The sequence below is a fragment of the Saccopteryx leptura genome, chromosome 8, assembly GCF_036850995.1.
Source record: "Saccopteryx leptura isolate mSacLep1 chromosome 8, mSacLep1_pri_phased_curated, whole genome shotgun sequence".
In the NCBI taxonomy this organism is placed as follows: domain Eukaryota; kingdom Metazoa; phylum Chordata; class Mammalia; order Chiroptera; family Emballonuridae; genus Saccopteryx; species Saccopteryx leptura.
In genome coordinates this window covers 48,530,170-48,548,563 of record NC_089510.1, presented here as the reverse complement: position 1 = coordinate 48,548,563, position 18,394 = coordinate 48,530,170, and the positions used below count along the sequence as shown (strand labels likewise).

The 18,394-nt window shown below is 36.6% G+C and overlaps 1 protein-coding gene across 1 annotated transcript in view; it reads right to left on the bottom strand.

Moving 5' to 3' along the window:
• Positions 1-14,203, bottom strand: part of TEX55 (testis expressed 55) — a 42,465-nt gene extending 28,262 nt beyond the window's left edge. The window contains exons 1-3 of the mRNA XM_066346915.1: positions 12,896-14,203; positions 11,005-11,151; positions 8,788-8,850 (exon numbers count right to left, since the gene is read on the bottom strand). Coding sequence (XP_066203012.1) covers positions 8,788-8,850; positions 11,005-11,151; positions 12,896-14,203 — 1,518 coding nt within the window. The remainder of the gene's footprint in view (positions 1-8,787; positions 8,851-11,004; positions 11,152-12,895) is intronic.
• Between the last annotated feature and the right edge of the window lie 4,191 nt (positions 14,204-18,394).

The window sequence follows — 18,394 nt, the reverse complement described above, 5'->3', positions numbered from 1 at the left end:
TATTGCAGGACACATATGATTCTATCTATTGCTGCTGTTGAATTGCCATTCCTCCTCTTTAATTTTTTCCCTTCTTTATTCCTCCACCTCCTCTTTTTCTCCCTCTCTCCTTTCCTCCTCCTCCTTTAATCACTTAAAAATATATAAATTCTTTCTGAGATTGTGAGCCATCTAAAATCAGATGATCCACTTTGCCAACCCCTGTTCTTTATAGTTCAGTTACCAGCAGAGATTGTCAGAAAAGATAATGAAAATATAATGTGTGAAAATTTGTGAGATGCAACAAATGCAGTGCCTAGAGGGAAACATTTAAAAATATCTTTATTAAAAAAGCAGGAAGGTCCAAAATCAATGATCTAAGTTTTCACCTTAAGAAGTTGGAAAGAAAGAGTAAAGTAAACCAAAACAGAAAGAAGAAAAAAGATAATAAAGATAAGTGGAAAAAAAGAAACAAAATTGTAAAGATGTACACTAGGGACTATCAACAAAGCCAAAAGCTGATTTTTTGAAAAGATGAACAAAATTTATTAATTTGTTTATCTTTTCAAATGATGACTGATTAAGAGAATGCAACTTGATTACTGATCTGATTTCATTACTAATAATCAATCTGTTTAGATTTTCTGTTTCTTCCTGATTTAGTCTTGGAAGATTGTATGTTTCTAGGAATTTATCCATTTCTTTCAGGTTGTCCAATTTATTGGCATAAGATTGTCCATAGTAGTTTCTTATAATCCTTTGTATTTCTCTGGTGTTAGTTGTCACTTCTTTTTCATTTCTAATTTTATTTATTTTGGCTCTCTCTTTTCTTTCTTGATGAGTCTAGCTAAAGATTTATCAAATTTGTTTATCTTTTCAAAGAACTATTTCTTGGTTTCCTTGATCTTTTCTAATTTTTAAGCCTCGATTTCATTTATTTTCACTCTTTAATATTTTATTCTACTCACTTTGGGACTTGTTTGTTATAATTTCTCTAATTACTTAAGGTGTAAAGTTAAATTTAAAGATTTTTCTTTATTTTTATCTTTTTTATAAAAAATTATTCACTTTAGAGAGAAGAGAGAGAGAGAAAGAAAGTGTGTGTGGGGGGGAAGGGAGCTGGAAGCATCAATTCATAGTTCCTTCTTATATGTGCCTTGACTAGGCAAGTCCAGGGTTTCAAACCCACAACCTCAGTATTCTGGGTCAATGCTTTACCCACTGAACCAACACAGATCCGGCTAGATTTTTCTTATTTTTTTTTTGTGGTAAGCCTGTATTGTTATGAATTTCCCTCTTTTGCTGTATCTCATAGATTTTGTGTGTTGTGTTTTCATTTTCATTTGTCTCAAAGTGTCTTTTGATTTTGTCCTGAGCTCTTCATTAACCCATTCATTGTTTAGTAGCATGTTGTTTGGCCTCAAAATGTTTGTGTGTTTTTCAGTATTCTTCTTGTAGTGATTTCTAGTTTTATACCATTGTGGTCAGAGAAGATGCTTGATATGATTTTAATTTTCTTAAATTCATTGTGACTTGTTTTATGGTCTAACATATGTTTTGTTCTGGATATCTATGAAGTTCATCTGGTCTACTGTGTAGTTTAGGCTAATGTTTCCTTGTTGGTTTTATGTCTGGATGATTTATCTATTGGTGTCATAGGGTGTTAGAGTTCTCTTCTATTATTGTATTACTGTTGATCTCTTTCTTTATGTTTGTCAATATTTGCATTATATATTGTATTTAGGTGATCCTATATTAGGTACATAAATGTTTACAACCGTTATATTCTCTTGTTGGCTTGATATCTTTATTATTATATAATGCCCTTTTTTGTCTCATTACAGACTTTGTTTTAAAGCCTACTCTGTCTGATATAAGTACTGCTACCTCAGTTTTCTTATTTTTTATTTTTTACTATTTTTTTATTTAGGAAATTTTATTTAGAAAATTAAATTTAACAGGGTGACATTGATCATAAGAGTACATAGGTTCCAGGTGAGCATTTCTTTCTTTTTTTTTTTTTTGTATTTTTCTGAAGTGAGAAGCAGGGAGGCAGAGAGACAGATTCCTGCATGTGCCCAACCAGGATCCACCAACATGCCCACCAGGAGATAATGTTCTGCCCATCTAGGGTGTTGCTCCATTGCAACCAGAGCCATTCTAGCACTTGAGGTGGAGGCCTTGGAGCCATCCTCAGCACCCAGGCCAACTTTGCTCCAATGGAGCCTTGGCTACAGGAGGGAGAGAGAGAGAGAAAGGAGAGGAGGAAGGGTAAAGAAGCAGATGGGCACTTCTTCTGTGTTTCCTGGCTGGGAATCAAACTCTGAACCTCCATACGCCGGGCCAATGTTCTACCTCTGAGCCAAATGGCCAGGGCCTTCAGGTAAGCATTTCTATAGCATTTGAACTGTTGATTATGTTGCATAGCCATTGCTTAAAGTCAAATTAGTTTTCATCACCTTGTATTTGTCCCTCTTTCCACTCTTTCCACTACCTCTCCCCCTGTAACCCTCCCCTAACCTCTTCCGCCCTCCTGGTAACCAGTTCACTTTTATCTATGTCCATGGGTCTCAGTTTTATATCCCACCTATGTGTGAAATCATACAGTTCTCAGCTTTTTTCAGATTTACTTATTTCACTCAGTATAATGTTCTCAAGGTCCATCCATGTTGTCATAAATGTCACTATGTCATCATTTCTTATGGCTGAGTAGTACTTCATTGTATTTATGTACCACATCTTCTTTATCCAATGCTCAATTTTGGTTATTTCCATGTTTTGGCCACTGTGAATAATGCTGCAGTGAACATGGGCATGCATGTGTCTTAGTAACAATATTTTCAAATTTTCTGGGTAAATCCTCAGTAGAGGTATTGCTGGGTCATATGGTAGTTCTATTTTTAATTTTTTAAGGTACCAACATACTTTCTTTCATAATGGCTGTACCAGTTTACATTCCCACCAGTAGTAAATGAGGGTTCCTTTACTATACAGCAGGGGTCCCCAAACTACGGCCCGCAGGCCACATACGGCCCCCTGAGGACATTTATCCGGCCCCCGCCGCACTTCCGGAAGGGGCACCTCTTTCATTGGTGGTCAGTGAGAGGAGCATAGTTCCCATTGAAATACTGGTCAGTTTGTTGATTTAAATGTATTTGTTCTTTATTTTAAATATTGTATTTGTTCCCGTTTTGTTTTTTTTTTTACTTTAAAATAAGATATGTGCAGTGTGCATAGGGATTTGTTCATAGTTTTTTTTTATAGTCTGGCCCTCCAACGGTCTGAAGGACAGTGAACTGGCCCCCTGTGTAAAAAGTTTGGGGACCCCTGCTATACAGCCTCTCCAACTCTTGTTGTTACCTGTCTTGATGATAATAGCCAATCTAACAGGAGTGAGGTGGTATCTCATTGGAGTTTTGATTTGTATTTCTGGAATAGCTAGTGAAGATGAGCATATTTTCCTATATCTGTTGGCCATTTGTATGTCCTCTTGCGAGAAGTGTCTGTTCAGATTCTCTCTCCATTTTTTAATTGGATTGTTTTCTTGTTTGTTGCTGAGCTTTGTGAATTCTTTATATATTTTAGATATTAACCTTTTATCGGAGCTGTTGTTTGCAAATATCATCTCCAAATTAGTTGGCTGCCTATTTGTTTTGTTGTCAAGTTTTTTTGCTTTGCAGATGCTTTGTAGATTGATATAGTCCCATTCATTTATTGTTGTCTTTGCTTCCCTGGCTTTTGGGATCAACATAAATTGTTCTCCATGGCCAAGGTCCATGAGTTTAATACCTATATTTTCTTCTATATAATTTATAGTTTCAGATCTTTAGATATTTGATTCAATTTGAATTAATTTTTGTGCAGGGGGACAAACTGTAGTCAAGCTTCATTCTTTTTTGTGTGGCTTTCCAATTTTTTCAGCACCATTTATTGAAGAGGTTTCTTTTCTCCATTGTGTGTTTTTTGCTCCTTTGTCAAAGATCTTTTGTCCATACATATGTAGTTTTATTTCTGGGATCTCAGTTCTGTTCCATTGGTCTGTATGTCTGTTTTTCTGCCAATACCATGCTGTTTTGATTATCATGGCTCTATGGTATAATTTGAAGTCAGGTAATGTGAGAATTCTGGCTTAATTCTTTTTTCTCAGGATTGCTTTGGCCATTCGAGGTTTTTTATGGTTCCATACAAACCTGGTGATATTTTGTCCTATTTCTTTAAAAAATGACATTGTGATTTTGATGGGGATTGCTTTAAACTTGTATATTGTTTTGGGTGATATGATCATTTTAACTATGTTGATTGTCCTAATTCATGAACATGGAATATTTTTCATTTTATTGTGTCTTTTTCAATTTTTTTCAATAATCCTTTGTCATTTTCAGTATGGGTCCTTCAGATCCTTTTTAAGTTGATTCCTAGGTATTTTATTTTTATTTTTGGTACAATTGTAAAATAAATTTTTTTGAGTTCATTTTCTGAAGTTTTATCATTGGCATGTAGAAAAGCAGTAGACTCTTGTATATTAATTTTCTTTCCTGTGACTTTACTGTATTGGTTTATTGTTTCTAATAGTTTCTTGGTGGAATCTTTGGGGTTTTCTATACACAGGATCACGTCATCTGCTAAAAGTAATACCTTTACTTCTTTTCTGATACGGATGCCTTTTATTTCTTTCTCTTGTCTGATCTCTCTGGTTAAAACTTCTAGAACTATGTTGAAATAGAATGAAGAGAATGAGCAGCCTTGTCTTGTTCCCAATTTTAGAGAAAAAACCTTCATTTTTCTCCATTTAGTATGATATTAGCTGGTGGTTTGTCATCTATTGCTTTTATTATGTTGAGTTACTTTCCTTCTATTCCAATTTTATTGAGTGTTTTAAACATAAAGCAATGTTGTATCTTATTGAATGCTTTTTCTGCGTCTATTAATAGGATCATATGATTTTTATTCCTTATATCCTTGTTGTGGTGTATTATGTTGATCGATTTCTATATGTTGAACCATCCTTGTACTCCTAGAATGAATCCCACTTAATCATGATGTATTGGTGTTTTTTTATTTTTTTTAATTATTTTTATTATTTTTATTTATTTATTTTTTAATTTTTTATTCATTTTAGAGAGGAGAAGGAGAGACAGAGAGAGAGAGAGAGAGAGAGAGAGAGAGAGAGAGAGAAGGGGGGAGGAGCTGGAAGCATCAACTCCCATACGTGCCTTGACCAGGCAAGCCCAGGGTTTCGAACCGGCGACCTCAGCATCTCTGGGTCGATGCTCTATCCACTGCGCCACCACAGGTCAGGCGATGTATTGGTTTTTTAATGTGTTGTATTCTATTTGCTAGTATTTTGTTTAGAATTTTTGCATCTATATTCATTAATGATAATGGTTTGTAATTTTTTTTTTCTGTGTTGTCCTTGCCAGTTTTTGGCGTGAGGGTTATGTTGGCCTTATAAAATGTGTTAGGAAGTATTGCTTCTTCTTCCTTTTTTGGGAAGACTTTGAGAAGGATAGGTACCAAATAGTCTTTGAATGTTTGGTAGAATTCACTAGTGTAGCCATCTGGTCCTAGTCTTTTGTTTTTTGGGAGGTTTTTGATAGTTGTTTTTATTTCCTCCTTGTTTATAGGTCTATTTAGGTTTTCCACTTCTTTGAGACTCTGTCTATAAAGACTGTACAGTTCTAGGAATTTATCCATTTCATCTAGGTTGTTGAATTTGGTGGCATATAATCTCTTATAATATTCTACTATGATCCTTTCTATGTCTATGATGTGTGTGGTAATTTTTCCTCTTTCACTTTGGATTTTGTTTATATGAGTCATTTCTCTTTTTTTTTAGAATCTAGACAGTAGTTTGTCAATTTTATTGAACTTTTCAAGAACCTGCTTGTTTTATTGATGTTCTCAATAGATTTTTTGTTCTCTATTTCATTTAGTTCTGCTCTAATTTTTACTATTTCTTTTCTTCTTCTGACTTTGTGTTGTTTTTGTTCTTTTTCTAATTCCTTAAGATATGATGTTAGGTTGTTTACTTAAAATCTCTCTTGTTTCTTGATATAAGCCTGTAATTATATAAACTTATCTTTTATTACTGCTTTCATTGCATCTCAGAAATTCTGACATGTTGTGTTGTCATTTTCATTTGTCTGTGTATATCTTTTGATCTCTGCTTTTATTTATTCTTTGACCCAGTCATTTTTAGAAGTATGTTGTTTACCTTAACTTTTTTGTTTTGTTTTGTTTCATTTGCATAAAATTTCTTCTCCATCCCTTTACTTTCAGTCTCTGAATTTTTTTGGTGTGTGTGTGTATGACAGAGACAAAGAGAGAGACAGAGAGAGGGACAGATAGGGACAGATAGACAGGAAGGGAAAGAGATGAGAAACATCAATTCTTTGTTGCGGCTCCTTAGTTGTTCATTGATTGCTTTCTCATATGTGCCTTGATGGGGGTGGCAGGGTTGGGAGGATTATTGCAGAGCAAGTGACCCCTTGCACAAGCCAGTGACCTTGGGCTCAAGCCAGCAACCTTGGGCTTCAAGCCAGTGGCTATGGGATCATATCTATGATCCCACACTCAAGCCAGTGACCCTGTGCTCAAGGTGGTGATTACTGGTCAAGCCATCAGCCTTAGGGGTTTGAACCCATGTCCTCAGTGATCCAGGTCAACAGTTTATCCACTGTGCCACCATCTGGTCAGGCACTGATGACTTTCTATAGTATTATTTTTGGATTTTTTTCTCTTGTTACTTTTAAGATTCTTTTTTACTTTAACTTTTGACATTTAATCATGATGTGTCTTAGTGTGGGTGTTTTTGGGTTCATCTTGGCTGAACTGTCAGTTCTTCCTGGATTTGTACGTTTATTTCCTTTGCCAAGTTAAGGAAGTTTTCAGTCATTATTTCTTCAAATAGGTTTTCAATCCCTTTTTTCTCCTCTTGGACTCCTATGATGCAAATGTTGTTATACTTGAGGCTGTCCACAGTTTTAAAGAAAGTATCATTCTCATTTTTAAAAACTATTTCTTTCTGCTGTTCCAGTTGGGTGTTTTCCACTACCTTGTCTTCCAGATTGCTGATTTAATTATTTGCTTCATCTAATCTGTTACTGATTCCCCCTAGTGTATTCTACACCTTTCTTTAGTTCTGACAAGTTCTTTTTTATGCTTACTATAACCTTTTTAATGTTTTCTATCTTTTTTTGAAGTTATCACTGATATCTTTTCTTCTATCAAGTTCATTAATTATCCTTTGAACTCTTTATCTGGTATATTGCTTGTCTCCATTTTGTTTAGTTATTTTTCTGAAGTTTTGTCCTAGTCTTTCATTTTTGTAACTCAACAAATAATCCTAAATACTGATATAACAATTCACAGGCTTAAGAACAGCTAAGATATTTTAAAGAATAAGATGTGAGAACTTATTCTGGTAGATATTAAGACTTATTTTAAGGTGTACTAATTAAGACATTCTTATTTTGAAGCAAGAATAGACAAATGTACCATGGGAATCAAACAGTGGTATGAAAGGTATGGTCTTTTAATTTTTTTTTTAAAATAAGATGTGCTTGGTCAATTCGATGTCTACTTGGAAAAAAAATGAAATGACACCACTTCACATACAAAATCAATTCTAGATTTATTGGATATAAATGTAAAAGGCAACAAACACAATTTAACACTTCCCCAATAAAACCCCACAAACTTCTACAAGATAGTAAAGGGGAATATGGTTAGGAGCTTTGGTTAAGGAGAAACTTCTACAACAGGATACCAGAAGTACTAATCATGAATGAAAAGATTGTTAAATTTGACTATATCAAAATTAAGAATTTGTGTTTGTCAAAAAATACCTTTAAGAGATAAAAAGAGAAGGCAGAGAGTGAGATAAGACCTGTAACAAACACAATCAGAATATATAAAAAACTGTTATAGATTAGTAAAAAACAAAAATAAAAAACTAATAATACAACAAAAAAAGAAGTACTTACAAATGGCTAATAAGCAAATGAAAATATATGCAACTACTTTAGTAATCAAGAAAAAACAAATTGAAACTGCAATGATTTATTACTAGCCAGCCGTCAAAATAACTAATGCTCAAAAGGCTGATAATACTGAGTGCTGGATATAGTGTAGGTAAGGATGTACAACAACTGGAACTCTAATATAAATTGGTAAAATCATTTTTGGGACATAATCTACTAGAGCTGAGCAAATGCATACCTTGTTCCAGCAATCATTCTCAGGGTATATACTCAGGAGAAATGTGTGTATATGTGCACTAAGAGCCATGTACAAGAAGGTTCATAGGAAACAACCTGTATGTCCACATCCATCAGAGATAGCATAAATTATAGCATTTCATATAATAAATTCTATAAAGCAATGAAAATAAGCTATAGTTACACACACCAGTATGGATTAATCTCACAGACATAATTTTGAACAAAAGAAACTATATACAAATGAATATCTACTATACGGTTTCCATTACAGAAAGTTGAATAAGCTGAAAAATCTAATCAAAAGCTTTTTATGATTCATGTTTAGTGGTAAAACTATAAAGAGAAATAAAAAAGTAAATATCAAAAGAGTCAGAATAGCAACCCCTTTGTAGGGAGTAAAACTGAGGTAGAGAATAGGGGCTTCTGGGATATTTTAACTTTTAAAATCTAAATAGTAAGTAGTTAAAGATTTGCTTACTTCATGATAATGTGTTGAGTTGTATATGTTTTGTTTTATACAGTTGTATGTGTACTATATTTATAATAAAAAGAATAAAAAGATTTTTCTTTTTCTCCTATTCCATACCTGGCTCAGCATAAAACTCAGGGGGTCCTCTGGCAGTTCTTTAACTAAGTTTTCTGTGATCTGCTGAGAGAGCAGAAGACATCATATTATGGTTCTGAGCTAAAGTTATTTGGTCAGATTATATCTGAGGTGATCTTTGTATAACCTAACATGTACAACATCACTTTAAAGAAATTCATATATTTCTACAAAATGACAAATTACTTTCTTACTACTGATAAAATTAGGTAAAAACAGGTAAAATTTGGAAGAATAAAACATTAGTCATAACTAGCAATGGATATTTCTCCAGTTTTTCAAGATCAAAAGGGTAGAGAGAAAGTTTTTGTTTTTAGAACTGTGATTTTTCTAGACTGAGCAATTAACATTGTTTTCTTTGAAGAATAGTCGAGAAAAATATTCTAAGTAAGATTTAAAAAAAAAAACTATATGATTTTATGTAGAGTCTTCTTTCTGAGGCATTTGATTCTAAAAGGTGAAAATGATGTTCATTGTTTTTAATGATAAATGAGAGAGCATATATTGATATAAAACTTCAGAGATTCACTACCATACTTTATTTTGCTGTTGTTTAATAACCTTCCAAATTATAATAAAATAAATATAATTCTCATTTGTAAGAAATAACAATATGGCAAATTTTAGGTATAAAATATTCAAAGTCTGTTTAATGTACTTATACCAATTATGTATTTCATATATGTTTCTAGCTAACACTTCTATGATAACTAATTATTCTTATAACAACTTTGAATGCGTAAGCATTGTTTTTCCTTGATAAATGAAGAAAATTATTTATAGAATGATTAGAATTCTACTTTCTTCAACAGCTTTTATCTTTCAGTTTAATAACTAGTTTTTCTTTGATTAAAGCCAGAAAACCCAGCCATAAGTCCTCTCCCACAAAAGGACATTTTAATAATAATAAAAAAAGGCATAGAGCAGTGTTAATGAAATATCACTTATCCCTATTTTATGTTTACAGAAGTTATTTAATTTTCCACAAGTAACAGAAATGATAAGTGGCCAAATTAGGATGGAGCCAAGGGCTAATTTGAAACATTTGTGCATTTGCTTTCATACGCTGCTTCTTCAAACTTAAGTTTAAATGTTTTCATTTAAAGGGGGCCAGCCCTGGCCCGTTGGCTCAGCGGTAGAGCGTCGGCCTAGCGTGCGGAGGACCCGGGTTCGATTCCCGGCCAGGACACACAGGAGAAGCGCCCATTTGCTTCTCCACCCCTCCGCCGCACTTTCCTCTCTGTCTCTCTCTTCCCCTCCCGCAGCCAAGGCTCCATTGGAGCAAAGATGGCCCGGGCACTGGGGATGGCTCTGTGGCCTCTGCCCCAGGCGCTAGAGTGGCTCTGGTCGCAATATGGCGACGCCCAGGATGGGCAGAGCATCGCCCCCTGGTGGGCAGAGCGTCGCCCCATGGTGGGCGTGCCGGGTGGATCCCGGTCGGGCGCATGCGGGAGTCTGTCTGACTGTCTCTCCCCGTTTCCAGCTTCAGAAAAATGAAAAAAAAAAATAAAAAAAAATAAAGGGGGCCATTCTTATTTTACAACTTTCTAACCACGAAGTTACTTCATGCATTCGTGTATTATATATGAATATATACCTTGCTGGATAATAATAATGTAAATATAAACATGGTAAGCAAACAAAAATAAAAACAGCCACCAAACAACAAATACTTTATAAATGTGATGATAATCTCTTGTTAATTCTGTATCGGCTAAGGATGTCATACTTTAAAGAAGTTTCCAGCCCCATATCCTGAGGTCAATAGATTTAAAATTTCAAGGATTAGAAGCAACTCAGCTATTTTTCCCCTTAAATATGAGGGGTTTTGAATGGTTACAGTTTAATTAACTTTAAAAGTATTCAATTTAACCTGGAAAACCTATTTCTCTCCTTTTTAATGGGCAATATGTCTTTTCTTCCTATGGCCCAAATTTTAATTCTTGACCAAGTTTTTTCCTATCAACAAATCCACCCAATTCCTCTGAACATCTTCATAGCATGTTAAGTATCACTCATTTGGTGTTTATTATTTACTACTTTTGTTTAATACATCTTATTGACTTCTCAATGAAATTATACCCTTTTTCTAGCAAAGGCCCTTTTATGTATCTCTTGAAAGCCAGGTCAAAGTTTGTTTTTTTACATTATAATTATACTGAAAAACTCACACTTAAAGAGAAGGAATGAGAGGTTTACCTGGAATATTTGCAGAATGTGATGTTTCTCCACGTATTTCAGTGCAATTTGATAAGGATCTTGATATACAATAGAAGGGAATAGCTTCCTATTACTTTGGCTCTGAGCACGAGATATCTTCTTTTCTTGGTGTTCTGCCATATGATCCTGAAATGGAAATACCCCCAGAATCTTTATTGAAACATAAAGCCCCAGGAGGTTTTGTTCTTATTATCAGTGGAATCTGCAGATGCTGGGTTCTAAACGCCAGGAGTTGGAGAAAAGACACATTATTATGAGAGACCTGGCTGATTCTCCAGGCAATATAATGCACCTGAAGTCCTGGGAGGTACCTTAAGCTTCTCCAATCAACTTCCAATACTTTTACTTTCACAGAAATTTTTGGTTTACTCCAAAGTCCTTTCCTTTGGTAGAAGAAGCTCAGAGAGGAGAAATGACTTAGTGGGGTATTCAGCAGGCTTGCACTGGTTTGGCAGAGCCGATACCTAATTTTTTGTTCAGTTTGGTGAACCAGTTGTTAAAATGGCACTTGTAATCAGGGTTCTCTCTAAGGTGGGCGCCTGGGCAGCCACCCAATATGGAAATCACAAATTTACATTCTTTACTCTTTTTTAACATCCAACTATGCAACAGCATATTCTAAGCGCTTGTAGGTCCATAGGTGAAAAAAATTGCAAGTCAGCACACCAATCAAGAAGCAATGTGGAAATATCTTAAATAACAGTTTTATTGTTTTTTTTTCAGGTATTATTTAATATTTTTAATTAATATTTTAAGACATAACATAATCTAGTTTTGTGTACCTCTTTTATTGTTCTTATTTAATTATTAAATGTATGAAGTAATAAACTATCTTTGGGTATATATATATATATATTTTATACTTAAAATGATTATTAAGGCAAAGGACCAGTTGTTAAATTATTTGAGTCCCATCGCTGGACCTAATGTTTTAGAATTAGCAACAAAACCAGGACTTGAAATCCAGATCTCCGAAGTGCTGGTTTCTTTATTTTATTTTATTTTATTTTATTTTATTTTATTTTATTTTATTTTTTTCCCTGTTCTTCTCCCCTCCCCTCCCCTCCCCTCCCCTCCCCTCCTCTTTCTCCTTTCCTTTTCCCTTTTTCTTTCTTTCTTTTCTTCCTTCCTTCCTTCCTTCCTTCCTTCCTTCCTTCCTTCCTTCCTTCCTTCCTTCCTTCCTTCCTTTCTTTCTTTCTTTCTTTCTTTCTTTCTTTCTTTCTTTCTCTCTCTTTCTTTCTTTCTTTCTTTCTTTCTTTCTTTCTTTCTTTCTTTCTTTCTTTCTTTCTTTCTTTCTTTCTTTCTTTCTTTCTGAGGGAGAGAGATAGACAGGAAGGGAGAGAGATAAAAAGCATCAACTCATAATTGTGGCACCTTAGTTGTTCATTGACTGCTTCTTATATGTGCCTTAACTGGATGGCTCCAGCTGAGCCAATGACCCCTTACCCGAGCCAGTGACCTTGGGCTTCAAACCAGCAACATTTGGGCTCAAGAAAGCAACCATGAGATCATGTCTATGATTCCATGCTTAAGCTGGTGACTTTGGGCTTTCAAACCTGGGTCCTCAGCATCCCAGGTTGATGCTCTATCCACTGCATGCCCTCCAGGTCAAGCACTGCTTGTTTCTTGATTTTTTTCTGAATGGCCTTAGGGTAGCAGAGAAAACACAACCTCTCTATGTGTCCCACCTTTCTCCTGTCCTTCCTGAATCCTATAGGTCACACATATCACCACATGTGGGTTTACTTCTTATCCTTGATCCAACCTGTGCCTGCCCTCTACCCCCCATATTGCCACCATAGGCCCCTGGCTTGGCCTCCAGCCTCCCGGATGGATATCAAATGCCCCTTTAACCTATAGGCTTTATTACCTGGAGTCGAGATTTTTCTTGATTGATGATATAGTCCAATTTGGTTGAGATGGAGGGGGATCTTGGGGAAACAACTTGTTCTTTTGCTTCTAAATTACTGATGAACATGGAATCAAGTGTTTTGAATGCCTGCAGGAAGTTTGTGCTTTCCATGTCACTTGCCACTGAAGCCTTGAAATCACTGAAGTCTGTTTGGCTAGTCTCAAAGTTGCACGGTTGTACTCTGAAATCATCCTCTTTGTCCTCCTTTCTGGTAAATACTCTGTTAACATACTCGCTACTTTCTCCATAGTCAAATTGGGTGTCTTCTATGTCATCCTCATCTTCTTTCATCAAGTCGTCAACCTCGTCAGAGTTGTAATCAGGCTTGTCAATTGCAGCATTACGAGTACCGCTATCAGCTAGTTCAGTAGCTTGATCATGCACCTTGTGGCGAGTCTTTACAGATACTTTGTAGTCCATTTGGTCAGACAATCTATAGTCACTCAGCTCAGTTCTTTGGTCAGCCTGGCCAGACATTCTGCGGTCAGTCTGCTCAGAAGTTCTTCGGTCAGCCTGGCCAGACATTATGTGTTCAATGTATTCAGAGGCTCTTTGTTCATGCAGAATAGGCATCTGGCTGTCAGTCTCTTCAGATTCTGCACCATCAGGTTGGTGAGATGTGTTGCTATCTGTCTGTTCAGATATTCTTTGGTCAGCCTGATCAGCTGCTCTGTGATCAATAATATTATCATGGTTGGGTGCTCTGAGGTCAGCCTGATCAGATGTTCTGCGGTCAGTCTGCACAGAAGTTCTTCGATCAGCCTGGCCAGACATTCTCCGGCCAGTCGGCTCAGAAGTTCTTCGGTCAGCCTGGCCAGACATTATGTGATCAATGTATTCGGAGGTTCTTTGTTCATGCAGAATAGGCATCTGGCTGTCAGTGTCTTCAGATTCTGCACCATCACGTTGGTGAGATGTGTTGCTATCTGTCTGTTCAGATATTCTTTGGTCAACCTGATCAGCTGCTCTGTGGTCAATAGTATTATCATGGTTGGGTGCTCTGAGGTCAGCCTGATCAGATATTCCGTGCCTACTATTTTGGGATACTTTGTGGTCTGCTTGGCCAAATATGTTCGGTCCAATCTGTCCAGATACTCTTCCATTCACCTGGTTAGCTGTTCTGTGATCAGTCTGGTTACCTGCCTCCTCTTTGTCCAGGTTCTGCCAGTTGTCTTCCTGGCGATCTATCTGGCTGTCATTTGGGGACGTGGCTGTGATTTCAGGTACCGAGGATTCTCCCAGAGTCTCTTCTGGAGGATCTTCCATTTTCTGCCTATTCCTGACTGGTTCTAGTTGCCAGATGCTGGGTGGAGTCTGGCTCTGTTGTCTAGGAGATGTCAGAGCATCACAATGCCAGTGGGCTTTGTGTGGGCCTCATAGAACTGGTTTTTTTCTTCTTTTCTTCCGAGACCACGGGCTGTCACCTGGAGGTGAGCTGGGCTCCTGCCACTGGTGCGGGGAGGGCTGCCTCCAGCTCTGGGCATAGTCTGGAAAGGGCTTCCGCTGATGCGCAGTATGCATGCGCTTCTCTTGATAAGAGGGGATGACCACAAACTGGCGTGGCCACCAACCAGCCGCTGGACCTCAGGGCTCTGTGGATCCGTGCCTTAGAGCAGTACATTCCTTGTTTTCTTGTGGAAGTTCACAGTGGTGCATGTCAGATAGGGTTTTTCAGGCACCACTCTTCTGATCAACAACAGCGTTCGAGGTGATGAACACATGCGACCTCTGCAAGGCAGCATTACCCGAGCACAGGTAGCTATTGCCATCAAATAAAATCCATTCTTCCCCCACCACTGACTTGTCTAATCCCAGTTCTCTCGCACTGTATATTTTTTGCTGGGCATTGTGCTGGTAAATTGTTCTGCTAAATGTTATTTATTTCTCTTTAGACTCTAATCGGTATTGTGGTGATGTGGCCAAATTATATGTTTTCAGTTTTAATTTTTTAAAACCATTTTTAATTTTACCTTTACAAATTGCCGGTGCTGTTTTCAGTGGTACTGGGAAGAGTTTAGTCCTCTGAATACTCATGTTACCAAAATCATATGGATTTTTCCTCACAATAAAGAGTGTAGAGAGGGGAGCGTTGCTCTCCTGCCCACCCTCACCCCAGCAGTCGCTTGGCAGTTCACTGCTGCAGAAGCATCCTCTTCTCTATCTCAGGGGACAGGTGAGCAGCTGTTTCCATGCTCTCTAGGAGGAGCTGTTCTCACTGTGGTAAATCAAGCCTCAAGGGTTTTGCTGATTTGTATATATATAGTTGAAAGGCTAGCTGGAGGAGAGGAGATGCAATCAGAATGGACTTTAAAATCACACTGTCTACTAATCTTATAGCAAGGTGGGGGGTTAGGGTTAGGGTTAGGAATTAGACCTCCAAAAAGAAAGAGAGTAAGAAAGGACCGGAAAAGACAGGAGAAGGAATATTTAACAAGTGTGGGAATTTGCACTTGATGGTGGTGGCCAGTGGGGCCCAGGTTTTGAGATCAGGCCCTCCCTGTTTGAAATAAAACTGAAGAATTCTCTTCAGACCAGCAGCCCTCTACTTCCAGGAGTTGGGCAGTACAGAAGAGATGATAAATGAGACATCTGATGACTCTGCTAAATCTAATATCACTGAGGCAGGCCAAGGATTGGTAGTATATTGCCAGATTTTCCTTGAATAATGGATTTAGTTATATTCAGTTGATTACAGATAAGGCTTAACATCCAAATGCAAACAGTTGTGATTAAGGTGTGAGAAGAAGAGTGGGTGCCACACATAGGAACAGAAAGAAGAATCTTGGCACACAAAGGAAAATCATTTAACAGTACCTAGACCATATTCAAGGTGTGTTTATTGAATATAAATATTTATTTATTATTAATGTACATTATATATTTATTAAAAAATCTAGGCAGTTTTAGAGTAAAATATGTGAAGGCTATGGTTTGCAGCTTCAAAGGGGCATTGGTTTTGTCGATTTGTTTTTTTCCCGCTTATGTTAAACATAATCATTGTAGAAAAGTAAGAAAACAAGCATGAAGAAAAATAATTCACCTAAGTTATAACCTTTAATAGCATTTTGATATATATCCTTTTAGACTGTGCCTCAGGCAAATCTATATATCTAACATCTATAGGTATATGTATATTTTACAAAATAGAATCAAACTTTAAATGTTTTCTATACTGCATTTTCTTTAATTTTTAAATGTAATTTTCATTACAGTTGACATACGGTATTGTGTTATTTTTAGGTGTACAATACCATGATTGGACATTTATATACCTTATGAAGCGATCACCCAGATAAATCTAGTGCCCATCTGATACAATACATAGTTATTATAATATTAATGACTATATTCTTTATAATGTACTTTATTTTATATTCTGTGACTAATTTTATAACTGGTACTTCTTTTTTTATAATTTTTATTAATTTTAATGGATGACATCAATAAATCAGGGTACATATGTTCAAAGAAAACATCTCCAGGTTATCTTGTCATTCAATTATGTTGCATACCCATCACCCAAAATCAGATTGTCCCCCGTCACCTTCTATCTAGTTTTCTTTGTGCCCCTTCCCCTCCCCCTCCCTCTTTCCCTTTCCCTCCTGCTCCACCCCCCCCCCCCCAATCACCACACTCTTGTCCATGTCTTTTAGTCTCGTTTTTATGTCCCACCTATGTATGGAATCATGCAGTTCTTAGTTTTTTCTGATTTACTTATTTCATTCCATATAATGTTATCAAGATTCAACCATTTTGCTGTAAATGATCCGATGTCATCATTTCTTATGGCTGAGTAGTATTCCATAGTGTATATGTGCCACATCTTCTTTATCCAGTCATCTATTGAAGGGCTTTCTGGTTGTTTCCATGTCTTGGCCACTGTGAACAATGCTGCAATGAACATGGGGCTACATGTTTCTTTTTTTAATCTTATTTTTATTAATTTTTAATGCACTGACATTGATAAATCAGGGTATATATGTTCCGAGAAAACATCTCCAGATTATTTTGACATTTGATTATGCTGAATACCCCTCACCCAAAGTCAAATTGTCTTCCGTCACCTTCTATCTGGTTTTCTTTGTGCCCCTCCCCTCCCCCCACTCCCTCTCTCTCCTTCCTCACCACCTCCCCACCTCCCCACCCCCTACCCCCATTACCATCACATTCTTGTCCGTGTCTCTGAGTCTCATTTTTATGTCCCATCTATGTATGGGTTCATATAGTTCTTACTTTTTTCTGGTTTACTTATTTTACTCTGTGTAATGTTATCAAGATCCATCCATGTTATTGTAAATGATCTGATGTCATTATTTCTTATGGATGAGTAGTATTCCATAGTATATATATACCAAAGCTTTTTAATCCACTCGTCCTCTGACGGACACTTGGGCTGTTTCCAGATCTTTGCTATTGTGAACAATGCTGCCACAAACATGAGGTGCATTTCTCCTTCTGGAACAATTCTATGGTGTTCTTGGGGTATATTCCTAAAAGTGGGATAGCTGGGTCAAAAGGCAGTTCGAACCCACCAGCAGTGCAGGAGGGTTCCCTTTTCTCCACATCCTCACAAGCACTTATTCTGTGTTGTTTTGTTGATGAGCAACATTCTGACTGGTGTGAGGTGATATCTCATTGTGGTTTTATTTTGCATTTCTCTAATGATTAGTGATGTTGAGCATTTTTTCATATGCCTATTGGCCATCTGTATGTCCTCTTTGGAGAAGTGTCTATTCATTTCTTTTGCCCATTTATTGATTGGATTGTTTGTCTTTCTGGTGTTGAGATTTACAAGTTCTTTATAAGTTTTGGTTATTAACCCCTTATCAGACGTACTGTCAAATATGTTCTACCATTGTGTAGTTTGTCTTTTTATTCTGTTTTTATTGTCTTTGGCTGAGCAAAAGCTTTTTAGTTGATATAGTCCCATTTGTTTATCCTGTCTTTTATTTTACTTGCCCGTGGAGATAAATCAGCATATAGCACTGCGAGAAATGTCAGAGAGCTTACTGCCTATGTTTTCTTCTAAGATGCTTATGGTTTCACAGCTTACATCTAAGTCTTTTATCCATTTTGAATTTATTTTTTGAATGGTGTAAGTTGGTGGTCTAGTTTCATTTTTTTGCAGGTAGCTGTCCAATTTTCCCAACACCATTTATTAAAGGGGTTGTCTTTACTCCATTGTATGCCCTTACCTCCTTTGTCAAAAATCAGTTGTCCGTAGAGCTGTGGGTTTATTTCTGGGTTCTCTGTTCTGTTCCATTGATCTATATGCCTGTTCTTATGCCAGTACCAGGCTCTTTTGAGTACAATGGCCTTGTAGTATAACTTGATATCAGGAAGTGTGATACTTCCCCCTTTATTCTTCTTTTTTAAGATTGCTGAGGCTATTCGTGGTCTCTTCTGGTTCCATATAAAATTTTGGAATATGTGATCTATAACTTTAAAGTAAGTCAT